The following is a 13746-nucleotide window of genomic DNA, read 5'->3' on the forward strand; positions in this document are numbered from 1 at the left end:
AAGATTTTTTTTTAATTTATTAAATTTAATGCAGTGACATTGATAAATCAGGGTACATATGTTGAGAGAAAACATCTCTAGATTATTTTGACATTTGATTGTGCTGTATACCCCTCCCCCAAAGTTAAATTGTCTTCTGTCACCTTCTATCTGGTTTTCTTTGTGCCCCTCCCCTCCCCCAACCCCTCTCTCCTTCACCACCCCATTCCCCCTCCCCCCACCCCCCACCCCTGTTGCCATCACATTCTTGTTCATGTCTCTGAGTCTCATTTTTATGTCCCTTCTATGTATGGATTCATATAGTTCTTAGTTTTTTTCTGATTTACTTATTTCACTCCGTATAATGTTATCAAGGTCCATCCATCTTATTGTAAATGATCTGATGTCATCATTTCTTATGGCTGAGTAGTATTCCATAGTATATATGTACCAAAGCTTTTTAATCCACTCATCCTCTGACGGACACTTGGGCTGTTTCCAGATCTTCGCTATTGTGAACAATGCTGCCACAAACATGGGGGTGCATTTCTCCCTTTGGAACCATTCTATGGTGTCCTTGGGTTATATTCCTAAAAGTGGGATAGCTGGGTCAAAAGGCAGTTAGATTTTCAGTTTTTTGAGGAATCTCCATACTGTTTTCCACAGTGGCTGCACCAGTCTGCATTCCCACCAGCAGTGCAGGAGGGTTCCCTTTTCTCCACATCCTCACCAGCACTTATTCTGTGTTGTTTTGTTGATGAGCGCCATTCTGGCTGGTGTGAGGTGATATCTCATTGTGGTTTTAATTTGCATTTCTCTAATGATTAGTGATGTTGAGCATTTTTTCATATGCCTATTGGCCATCTGTATGTCCTCTTTGGAGAAGTATCTATCCATCTCTTTTGCCCATTTTTGGATTGGATTGTTTGTCTTCCTGGTGTTGAGATTTATTGAATACAAGTTCTTTATAACTTTTGGTTATTAACCCCTTATCAGATGTATTGTCAAATATGTTCCTCCCATTTTGTAGTTTGTCTTTTTATTCTGTTCTTATTGTCTTTAGCTGTGCAAAAGCTTTTTAGTTTAATATAGTCTCATTTGTTTATCCTGTCTTTTATTTCACTTCCCCGTGGAGATAAATCAGCAAATATATTGCTCCAAGAGATGTCGCAGAGCTTACTGCCTATGTTTTCTTCTAAGATGCTTATGGTTTCACGGCCTACATTTAAGTCTTATCCATTTTGAGTTTATTTTTGTGAGTGGTGTAAGCTGGTGATCTAGTTTTATTTTTGGCAGGTAGCTGTCTAATTTTTCCAACACCATTTGTTAAAGAGGCTGTCTTTACTCCATTGTATTTCCTTACCTCCTTTGTCAAATATCAGTTGTCCATAGAACTGTGGGTTTATTTCTGGGTTCTCTGTTCTGTTCCATTGATCTATATGCCTGTTCTTATGCCAGTACCAGGCAGTTTTGAGTACAATGGTCTTGTATGTAGTATAACTTGATATCAGGAAGTGTGATACCTCCCACTTTATTCTTCTTTTTTAAGATTGCTGAGGCTATTCGTGTTGACTTTTGGTTCCATATAAATTTTTGGAATATGTGGTCTATATCTTTGAGGTACGTCATTGGTATTTTAATTGGTATTGCATTGAATTTATAGATTGCTTTGGGTAATATAGACATTTTAATGATGTTTATTCTTCCTAACTTGTTTGTATCTTCCCTGATTTCTTTTATCAATGCTTTGTAATTTTCCGAGTACAAGTCTTTAGTCTCCTTGGTTAAGTTTACTCCTAGGTACTTTATTTTTTTGGTTGTAGTTGTGAAGGGGATTGTTTCCTTAATTTCTCTTTCTGACTGTTCATTGTTGGTGTATAAAAATGCTTCTGATTTCTGAGTATTGATTTTATATCCTGCTACTTTGCTGAATTTATTTATCAGGTCCAGTAGTTTTTTGACTGAGACTTTAGGGTTTTCTATATACAATATCATATCATCTGCAAATAATGATAGTTTTACTTCTTCTTTTCCAACTTGAATGCCTTTTATTTCTTCTTCTTGTCTGATTGCTGTGGCTAGGACTTCCAGGACTATGTTAAATAAGAGTGGTGAAAGGGGGCACCCCTGCCTTGTTCCTGATCTTAAGGGTATTGCTTTTAATTTTTTCCCATTGAGTATGATGTTGGCTGTGGGTTTCTCATAGATGGCTTTTATCATGTTGAGGTATGTTCCCTGTATTCCCACTTTGCTGAGAGTTTTGATCATGAATGGGTGCTGGATTTTATCAAATGCTTTTTCTGCATCTATTGAAATTATCATATGGTTTTTCTCCTTCCTTTTGTTTATGTGATGAATCACATTGATTGATTTACGAATACTGTACCAGCCTTGCCTCCCCAGAATAAATCCCACTTGATCATGGTGTATGATTTTTTCCATATATTGTTGGATCCAGTTTCCTAATATTTTGTTGAGGATTTTAGCATCTATATTCATCAGAGATATTGGCCTATAATTTTCTTTCTTTGTGTTGTCTTTGCCTGGTTTTGGAATCAGAATTATGCTCGCCTCATAAAAGGAGCTTGGAAGTCTTCCTTCCTCTTGAATTTTTTGAAATAGTTTGAGAAGGATAGGAGTTAGTTCTTCTTTGAATATTTGGTAGAATTCCGTTGTGAAACCATCGGGTCCCGGACTTTTCTTTGTTGGGAGTTTTTTAATAACTGTTTCCATCTCATTTGGTGTAATCGGTCTGTTTAGGTTTTCTGATTCTTCCAGATTGATTTTTGGAAGATTGTATGTTTCAAAGAATTTTTCCATTTCATCTAGGTTGTCTAGTTTTTTGGCATACAGTTCTTTGTAGTATTTTCTTACAATATTTTGTATTTCTGTTGTGTCAGTTGTTATTTCTCCTCTCTCATTTCTAATTTTATTTATTTGAGTCCTCTCTCTCTTTTTCTTGGTGAATCTAGTTAAAGGTTCATCAATCTTATTTACCTTTTCAAAGAACCAGCTCCTATTTTCATTGATCCTCTGTATTGTTTCTTTAGCCTCTATGTCATTTATTTCTGCTCTGACCTTTATTATTTTCTTCCTTCTACTACATTTGGGCTTTACTTGCTGTTCTTTTTCTAATTCTTTTAGATGCAGGGTTAAGTTGTTTATTTGAGCTTTTTCTAGCTTCTGAAAGTGTGCCTGTAGTGCTATCAACTTCCATCTCAGCACTGCTTTCACTGTGTCCCATAAATTTTGAGTTGTATGCTCATTGTCATTTGTTTCTAGGAATTTTTTTATTTCTTCTTTGATCTCATTCGTAATCCATTTGTTATTTAACAACCTGCTATTTAGTTTCCATGTGTTTGAGAATTTTTGAGCTTTTCTGTTGTGGTTGATTTCTAGTTTCATGCCGTTGTGATCGGAGAAAGTGCTTGATATGATTTCAGTCTTCGTAAATTTGTTGAGAGCACTTTTGTGCCCTAACATGTGGTCTATCCTAGAGAATGTACCATGAGCACTTGAAAAGAATGTATATTCTGCTGCTTTAGGGTGAAAGGTTCTGAAGATATCTATTAAATCAAGTTGATCTAGTGTTTCCAATAAGTCTGCTGTTCCTTTGTTAATTTTCTTTCTTGAGGATCTATCTAGTGATGTTAGTGGGGTATTGAAATCCCCTACTATTATAGTATTGCTGTTGATCTCGCCCTTTAGATCCATTAAAGTCTGCTTTACATATTTGGGTGCTCCTATATTAAGTGCATAGATATTTATAATAGTTATATCTTCCTGTTGGATTACTCCCTTTATCATTATGTAGTGGCCTTCTTTATCTCTTACTATATCCTTTGTTTTAAAGTCCAGTTTGTCTGATATAAGTATTGCTACCCCAGCTTTTTTTTCATTTCCATTTGCATGAAATGTTTTTTTTTTATCCTTTTACCTTCAATCTATGTATATCTTTAGTTCTAAGGTGTGTCTCTTGTAGACAGCATATGTATGCGTCCTGTTTTCTTATCCACGCAGCTGCCCTATGTCTTTTGTTTGGATCATTTAATCCATTTACATTTAAGGTTATTATTGATATGTAGTTGTTTATTGCCATTTTCTTCTTTAAAGATGTATCTTTTTTTTGCTATATTCTTTTCCCACTTTGATCTGTTTACAACAGGCCCCTTAACATTTCCTGCAGCATTGGTTTGGTTGTAATGAATTCCTTGAGTTGTTTTTTGTCTGGGAAGCTTTTTATTTCTCCTTCGATTTTAAATGATAGCCTTGCTGGATAAAGTAGTCTTGGTTGTAGGTTCTTGTTCTGCATTACTTTGAATATTTCTTGCCATTCCCTTCTGGCCTCAAGTGTTTCTGTTGAGAAGTCAGATGTCATCCTTATGGGGGCTCCTTTGTAGGTGATAACTTTTTTTTCTCTTGCAGCTTTTAATATTTTCTCTTTATCGCTTAGCTTTGGTATTTTAATTATGATGTGTCTTGGTGTAGGTTTCTTTGGGTTTCTCTTTCATGGAGTCCTCTGTGCTTCTTGAACTTGTGAGAGTTTCTCTTGCATTAATTTAGGGAAGTTTTCAGCTATGATATGATTGAACAGAGTCTCTATCCCTTATTCTTTTTCTTCTTCTTCAGGAACCCCTATGATGTGGATGTTATTTCTCTTCATGTTGTCACAGAGCTCTCTAAGAGTTTCCTTTGACTTTTTGAGTCTCTTTTCTCTTTTCTTCTCTGCTTTCATGCCTTCATTCCAGTTGTCCTCCAACTCGCTGATTCAGTCCTCAGCTCTATCTATCCTGTTTTTAATTCCTTCCATTGTGGTCTTTATTTCTGATATTGTATTTATCATCTCTGACTGATTCTTTTTTATACTTGCTATTTCTTTATTTAGGTGTTCATAATGACCATCCATTGTTGTTCTAAGATCCCTAAGCATTCTTACAATCATTATTTTGAACTCTGCATCTGGGACTTTGATTATTTCCATATCACTCAGTTCATCTCCTGAAGGTGTCTCTTGTGGTTTCATTTGGATTGCACTTCTTTGTCTTCTCATTGTCTGTTTTTGGGTGTTTTATTTGTAGAGTTGTTTGAGTCTAGGCTTGGTGTTGTCTGCATCCAGTTTTTTTGGTTTTTTTTACAGATTCAGGGAGAGAGAGAGAGGGATAGACAGGGACAGACAGACAGGAACAGAGTGATGAGAAGCATCAATCATTAGTTTTTCGTTGTGTATTGCAACACCTTAGTTGTTCATTGATTGCTTTCTCATATGTGCCTTGACCGCGGGTCTTTAACAGACTGACTAACCCCTTGCTTGAGCCTGCGACCCTGGGTTGAAGCTGGTGAGCTTTTGCTCAAACCAGATGTGCCTGCCCTCAAGCTGACGACCTCGGGGTCTCGAACCTGGGTCCTCTGCATCCTAGTCCAATGCTCTATCCACTGAGCCACTGCCTGGTCAGGCTGCATCCAGTTTTCAGTTGTGTTATTTCTAGGTCTTCTTGGGTTGGTATCAGCTGTTATCTGTTATCCACTTTCAGATTTGGGCAGCTTTGAAGTCTTGATTTGTTTGTTTTCTTAACAGGTGATAGTCTTGTTTACTGATCTCAGCAGGGGGCTTCCTTGAAACTGTATCCAGGAATGCCATAGGTGTAACCTGAGACTCTGAAGGCCTATTTAGCCAACTAATCTCTCTGGGGGCAGGGTGTTTTCTCAGCTTCAGTAGGGGGAGGTGTATCTCAGATCTCCATGGAGACCTGAGTTACTGCCCCTCCTCCCCACTTCTTGTTTTCAGCTGTGTCTTGTTGCACTGATTGGAGCTGGATAGATTTCCGGAGATCTCTGATCCGTAAGCAATTCAGCTCTGTCTGGAGATCTCTGATCTGGAAGCAGTTCAGCTCTGTTTTGTGAAAGTTTCAGTCCCTCCCCCAGCTATGGCCACCTCCAGCACGGATGATTCAGCTTTTTTAGGTCGTCTCCTTCATTCCTTAGCCCCTCACAGTCTGTCCCTCTCTCTTTGTTTTCCACTTGAAAAGATAAGCTGGTCTTTTCAACACACCTTGCTCCCTGGTCGCCAGACAAGTGGCTGTGAGCAGTAGTTTCTGCTCTTTTCCCTTGTGTGAGATCCCCTCTGGGCTCTCAGCTTCACACCCCCCTCCCTCCGTTCCTGCAAGCAGGGGATATTCAGGTGCTCCCTACCAGGTTTGTTGTGGCTTCTTCTTTGCTCCTTGGTTTTTGAGAGCTGTTCTTGTAGTTCAGAGTTGGTTTTTCATGCTGATTTTTCCTAAATTGATTTGTATTCCAGTTTGGTTGTGAGAGCTGGGCGTCTGTGCATCCGCCTACTCCACTGCCATCTTTTCAGTCCCCCAATGATGAAGATTTTTATAAGCCATGAAGCTTCCAGCAGGTGTGTGTGTGTGTGTGTGTGTGTGTGTGTGTAGGGGGTGCTGGAGGGAGAAGATACTAGAGAGGGTCAGATACTGACTGCTATCCTGGGGTGTCTGCATCCATGGGCAGGCTTCCTTCCCTCCTGCCCGGCAGTGTACTGGTGAATGACTACCTTGGGCACAGGCTGCAAAGTCAGCTTGAGAGAAACTTCACTGTCTCTATTTTATAAAGAAACAGGTTTTGGAGGCCCCAGTGGTCATTCAGGTATTGCTGGGTTTGAGGGTGTATTTAACTTTACCTGACCCTCATTTGGTAACTATGCTGACCTTGGAAGGGAGTGGTTACCTCAGGACAGCCCACACCAGCGGGCCGCCATATTGTATGGTTTTTGTCTCGGGCTTCTGTGTGCCTGTACTTGTTCTTAAGGCCTGATTATTAACCCTGTATTTTTCTGTAATTAAAAAACCGGGCCCTGGCCGGATTGCTCGGTTGGTTAAAACAGCAGTTGCCAGTTCAATTCCCAGTCAGGGCACACACAGGAACAGCTCCATGTTCCTGTTTCTCTTTCTCCCTGCCTCTCTCGCTAAAATCTATTAAAACAAAACAAACAAAAAGCACATTTTTTTTTCAGGTTAATGAGTTCTTACTCTGTTTCTGAAAATAGTATTCTGGAGGAAATCATGGTAGACTCCATATTTTTTGGCAAAAAAGAGGCAAGGCTGGAAACAACTAGGATTACAACTCCATTTGACAAACTCTTCTGCTAAATATACAGTGTGACCCATTTTTTAATACAAAAATTTCAGTGGATAAAGCGTTGACCTGGAACACTGAAGTCACCAGTTCAAAACCCTGGGCTTATCTGGTCAAGGCACATATAGGAGTTGATGCTTCCTGCTCCTCTCCTCCTCTCTCTCTCTTTCTCTCTCTCTTTCTCTCTCTTTCGCTCCTTTCTCTAAAAATGAATAAAATCTAGAAAAAATATTTTAGTCCTTGACAGTTGGTAGAGCATCAGCGCGGTGTGTAGAAAAGTCCCAAGTTCGATTCCCAGCCAGGGTACACAAGGAGAAGTAACCATCTGCTTCTCCACCCCCCCCCACCTCTCTCTCTCTCTCTCTCTCTCTTTCTCTCTCTCTCTCCTCCCTTCCTGCAGCCATGGCAAAAATGCTTTGAGTTGGGCCTGGGCACTGAGGATCACTCTGTGGCTTCACTTTAGGTGCTAAAACAGCTTGCTTGCCAAGTAGCGGTGCAGCAGCTCCAGATGGGCAGAGCATTGCCGAGTAGGAGGCTTGTTGGAGTGCATGCAGGAGTCTCTGCCTCCCTGCCTCTCACTTAATTAAAAATATTTAAAAAAAACTGCATAGGGGATGGTGTTCATCAGCCTGCCAAGGTATTCCAGGGCTGGACTGTCCTCAACAAATCGAGCTTTGCCAAGAAGTCATTGTTTTTAATATTACTCAAAAAATAATCACTTGGCTGCTAGTCAAATTGTCAAAAATTCCCAATCATTATGGTTCAAATTGATTATTCACTGTGACCTTTTCTGGTAACTCAGCACTTTAATCTTCCTAGAGACTGACTAGAAGCATGCTCGTTCCCTTCTACTTACATGTTACCCACCCCATCCTCCACCCCCTCCAACATCTCCCCCCAGAGAATTATCCCTAGCAGAACCAGTGCTTCCAGTAGAGAGTAAGTAAGCTCAGGCTATTGATATATGCTATCAAAAGCAGAGTTCTTAGCTGAATAAACAGTAGATAAGATGGTTTCTATAATGTACCTTGGCCAGCGAGGGCCCCTATAGCTAGGGTAGGACTTGAACATATTAGTAGTGGTGTGCTGCACAAAGATAGTTCGGGGTACTGACAGTACATATCTGTTATTGTTAAGAGTTGAAACAACGCTCAGTTTCACTTTTCTCAATTTATATCAAAGGCTAAGGGTATAAGGAAAGTCCTTAACCATTTTTTTCTCTAGCCAGTAACTATCTCCCCTTCCCTTGGCATAGTCCTCGTGGCATTGGGAATGGCATCTGTTGTTCTGGTCTAAAGCAATAGGCGTGCCAGTAAGCTGGGTCTTATATTGTTTGTATTCAGTTCTTTCTTCTGTAGCCCTCACTTCCCTCAAGCTTTGCTTGTTTGAAGCTGTGGGTTTCTAAGCCTGTCCTTTCTTACACACTTGCATTAAAAGGTGAGTTTAACCTGGATGTAAAGATAGTAATTCCCACCCAGAAACTATTTGGAAACTATAATCCCCATACTTGTCTGAGCTACCAAGGGCCGCAGAGCACCGCCAGTCATGTCCTGTGTCTGTGCTGGGCAGTCTTGGCTTTGTCAGCCCCACCGTCTGCTTCTCGTCTCCCAGGACAGCACCTAGTTTTCCTGATCTTAGTGATTAAAAATCAATGCTTGTTTTGCTTGTTGCTGTGTTGCTTCTTTTGATGCAAGATTATGAGAATTTAGTGACCACCGAATGGCAGAACTTGAAAAATCTATGAGTCTGTGTATTCTTTTCTCTAAGACAATGCAAAGCTGAAATGTGTATCAACTTTGAAACCAAATTTCCCAATTACTTCAGTGATTTAGATTTATGTTAGTTTCAAGGACTTCAGTAAATTTGTTAATCATTTAATAGGCCCTAAGAGATGACGTGATTTGCCTTGGGTGACCAGCAAGTCAGTTGCATATTCATATATCATTCATCTACAACCCAAAACTCCTAATCAGGGGCACTGTTCCTCATGAATCAGCATGTTTGTTTTCTACAACTACATTGTTCCTCTTCCCACTTGCAGGCTTGTTGAAGGGTATTGATGGGCAGGTGGTGGATGGGCTAGAATGAGAGGGAGACAGGGCTGCTGGTTCTGAACATGGTGTCCCAGGGGTTAGTGTCCTGGGGGTCAGCTTGGCCACGTGTCATGCACTACTGCAAGAGAAAGGAAAACACTGATGTTAAAAGATACTATTTTCTTCTCTGTTGTCTCTGTGATGACTGCTTCTACTGAGTTTTCCTCTCCTCTTCATTATCTTGACAATATCTTCTACATTGTTAACAAAAATGTCCCCTGACTTCTCAGTTAAGGTAAAAGCCTCTTGTTGAGGATATGAGTATCTTGGTAGATGAGAGACAGAAAAGGGTAGACAGTTTTATCTCGTTATATAGCAGCAATCAATTAAATGGTCATTTCTGTTAAAAAGCACTCTTTAAGAGGGAAGAAATATGTTCATTCTGGTGAGTAAAGAAAGAGACTACATATACAGTTGTCTGATTTACAAGTGGCCTTTGGAAGGCACATCAAAGTCTGACAGGCATTACTGACGCTGATGTGACTCTGGGCAAATCTTTGCACTCACAAGATATGCACTGATCCATCCACCGGTGAACACACTGCTTCACACGTCATTGAAGAAATTGAGTTTTAGAAATTTATACTATTGTTTGGCTAGTTTGCCTCTTCAAGTAGTTGATTTTGTTTTCTCTGGAAATGCCCCTCTCTCTTTGTATCATACTTGCCTGACCAAAACTCCAACCTTGGCTAAACCCATGCCCACACCACACACAGCTGAGAGTGACTGGTCCTCTTAAATTCACTACCACAGACGTCCCAGGGACCTGCAGTGCTGCATGGTGCACAAGTCCATACATTCCCAAGTCCCTCACCCCCAACCCCTAGCTCTCAGCTGATGGCTGCCTCATTTCTCGCAAGACAGAAGCCATTAGAATAGAACTTCCACAAGCCACCACCATGATATTTATACTCCTGCCAGCATCTCGGCTACTCTCTCTGCCTTTCCTCCAGGCGAGCTCTCCATGTTCCCATCTAAGGGCATCTGGATTGACCTTATCCTCTCTTAGTCCAGCTTTATCCCCTCTACTGGATTTTTCTCAACATCTACATATGCTGTTATACTGTATATCTCAGCTTAAAAATACAACAGACGATAGTCCCTCTCAGAGGTGGAGTGCCCCCTTCCTCTACTCTTGTTCCCCCTTGCACCTGCAGCTCTTGATCAGCTCCACTGACTTCCAACTGCCCAAATCAAGTGGTTAAATCTCTGTCCTCTTCTCACCTGACTTTCCACTAGCTTTTGATTGTCAGTCCTCATCCTTGAAGCACTTTCTCCTCTCACTCTCCAGCCTCCAAAGTTAGAAGCATTTCTGGACTTGGTCCTTAGGTAACTTCTTTTCTTTCCTATATACCACTCATTCCCTGTGATCTCATCTGGTCTTGTGGTCTTGTGGCTTTAAGAACCAGCCACAGGGGAATGATTCCAGCCCAGAATTTGAGACTCTTACATACATATGACTGTATATTCTCTGCTTGGTTGTAGAGTTTATTATGCCCCAAATCCAGCTAATTTCTCCCCAGATCTGTTGTTCCTGGCATCTTCTCCAAACAGTAGATGAAATCTCCCTTTCCAGTTACTCGGGCAGAAATCCTATGAATCATCCTTGACTTTTCTCATCCTGCTCTCCACATCCCATCAGCAAATACTATCAGTCTGTCTTCAGAATACTTCCTGAACCCAAATGTTTCCCACCACCTCCACTGCTCCCACCCTGTTCCCAACCACCACCAGGCCTAGCCTGAATTGCAGTAATACTTCACTGGTCGTCCTTCCTCCTCCATCATGTCCACAGTCTGTTCTCAACAGAGCAGCCAGAATGATCCCCACTGTAAGTCAGATCATGTCATTCTGCTAAACCCCACTGTGAGTAACAGAGAGGTTTTTCTGATGGACCTCAGGCCTTACATGAACTGGTCCCCTCCGGCACATTCCCCTTGTCACTCACTGCAGCCACACTAGCTTCAGGGACGTCTCTCCACCTGTCAGCCACATGGCGCTCCCGTCCACTTTGCCTGCACTTACGGAGCGGGGCTTTCTCTCACTTCCCTTCGGCCTCTGCTCCAGCGTTGCTTCTGCAGGAATTAGAGGGGCCTCCCTTTAGATTATGTAAGTAGGCATCCTGTCAATATCTGCGTTCCCTTTTCCCTACTTAGTAATTCTGTTTGATACATATTTACCTGTGCATTGCCTCACTGTCTTTCTCTTCCATCCCTAGAATTAATCTTCATGAGGACAGCTACACTGTGTTTTTTGTTCACTGCTATTGCCGTCCCTAATACAATACCTGGCCATTGCAAGCATTCCAGTATTTATTGAATGAATGACATGCAACTAAACCTCTTGCTGTGAAACTGGAAATCCACGGTAATTTAGGTTAAGCACTGGTTGTGAACTGGTTGTGGCACAGGTCCGTAGTCAGTGTTTCTTACCCACTGCTTCACACTGCTGAGCTGCGCCACATAGTAGTGAAAAGATGGCGTGGTCTTCTCCCACATCACATAAGAGCTGCCCAAGTAAGCTAAGTCCCAGATGGGTCTCAGGGAGGGGTCGATGTGCCCATGGCTATCTGAGAGCACGAGAAAACAAACAAAACCACATTTGTATGAAACAGTTTGGGGACAGAATTTCAGAAATTTCAGTAATCAAATAAGCCACATCAGTCATCTCTGTCACAGCAAGACCTTTAGCGATATTTGTATCTATTTACATTAGACTGAGGTTTACCTGCTTCCAGTAAAACTACTATAAAACAATCCCAGGGCTGTTTGCTGTGCTATATAAATGCAAATTAAGAGCTATAATGATACCCAAAAGTTAATCTAAAATCTTGTTAATTGAGAAGAACTTTATGATTAGATCAAAATCATTCCCTCTGGTTGGGGGTCTATATCACAGGATGGTCTTTGCCAATCTGCCAGCTTACATGTCCTCTGACAAATGGATTGGCAACTTTTTTTGAACATGAAGAAATCAAGTAGGTATTTTCTTTGTCATTGTTTTTGGACCTGAAGTTTTTTTAATTCAGCAAATATTTGCCCCCCCCCCAAAACCCAACCCTACGTAATATCAGAAACTGCTAGAGGTAGAGATACAGTGATTAATAAATCACCTCTTGTGATTTTTAGGAACTCAAATTTTAGCAAGTGACTTGTGAGATAACTACTTGTAAGATGAAAACCCATTGGCAGAGAAGATAAATTAGTTACATTTACTACAGTGACTAATGAGGACGTTTGGAAGCATAATGCTAGTGGCCGCACTCTAGAACAGACAGGCTCTGGCTGGTTGTTCCTGCAGGCCTTCCCTTCATATGCAGTGTACTTGGGTTCCTCTATAGAACGTTTGTGCAATGTACTCGTAATAATACCCAGACAACTACCTTTTAGGAGGAAAACAGTGTGGAGCAGGGTATCCTGAAGTGGATTAGACTGTCTCACAAGTGGTAGAGAAACTGCACTACAACACTCCAGTGCTTTGGACTGCTTAAACACTGAGTAGAATATGCTGAGATTTGAACTGGGTACTCCAAGGATATCCCCATGGTTTTGATTCACTTTAGCAAAAACCAAACTTTTTCAGTTTTAAGTAATTTTATATACATGGACAGGTTATAAATAGCACCATTAAAAGTCTCTGATGAATTTAATGTGATAAGAGAAGTTGTAATTTTGTTGACGAAAAGGTACCCTCTACTAGTAGAAGAAAGTGTTTGAAGCTGTATAGTAGCTACATGAAGTTAGATTGTTACAGAGTGACCCTTGTGGGCATATAGGATTTATTAACTAGACATGAGCCAGTTAATGTGCACTATTAAATAGTGTCCAAAATCCGGTGTGCTCTCCCTCCGGAGAGCATGCTCACACCTTTCCCTTCCCCCTCTTTTTCCTCTTCCTCCTCTTCTTCCCCCTTAGGTGTTCAACTCCTAAACTTTAAGGGTCCCCACAAGGGGGGGGCCCTCTTTTCTCTGACTTTACTGTGAGCCAAAGCAGCTCACCTGGGCTTTCCTTTTGCTTCTTCATCCTAAATCCTTCTTTGTTTCACTGTCCCCAGCTTTAATAAACATACTCTCAAAAAAAAAAAAAAAAAAAACTGTCCAAAATCTAATGATATTGCAGCAAATCTTCAAAGAAAAGCTCCTATACAATTTCTAGAATTTGTGTTTTAAGGAGGATATATAAAACACTATTTCCCTAACTAATGCTAAGGGGAGAAAAAAATCCCTAAATAACTAACTATATTTTAAGTATTTGCCTTTAGCCCAGTTATTTCAGGCAGTGCTAAATATAAACAAATTCTATAACATAAGAGTTGAGTTGTTCCTTACAATTATTTGGAACAGGATTTAACCTGAGTTGTCAGAAACTATAATAAGAATTATCCAAGTTTCTGAACTTCAGAAACACAAAAACCTCTGTTTCTCCTCCAGGATTTAAGAACACTTGGTCTCAGTAAATGATGAGGCACAGATACACTCAGGAATGGAGACCACAGGCCTCCATGTTGACATGGGGCTGTCACAGTCTACCAGGGTCCCCCGACT

General features: G+C 40.8%; 1 protein-coding gene across 2 annotated transcripts in view; it reads right to left on the reverse strand.

Annotated features, from left to right (window-relative positions):
• Positions 1-13746, reverse strand: part of RARRES1 (retinoic acid receptor responder 1) — a 59888-nt gene that overhangs the window by 3168 nt on the left and 42974 nt on the right. For both annotated transcript variants that reach the window (XM_066259041.1, XM_066259040.1), the window contains exon 4: positions 11636-11772. In XM_066259041.1, coding sequence (XP_066115138.1) covers positions 11636-11772 — 137 coding nt within the window. The remainder of the gene's footprint in view (positions 1-11635; positions 11773-13746) is intronic.

This window comes from Saccopteryx bilineata, chromosome 2 (assembly GCF_036850765.1).
Source record: "Saccopteryx bilineata isolate mSacBil1 chromosome 2, mSacBil1_pri_phased_curated, whole genome shotgun sequence".
Classification (NCBI taxonomy): Eukaryota; Metazoa; Chordata; class Mammalia; order Chiroptera; family Emballonuridae; genus Saccopteryx; species Saccopteryx bilineata.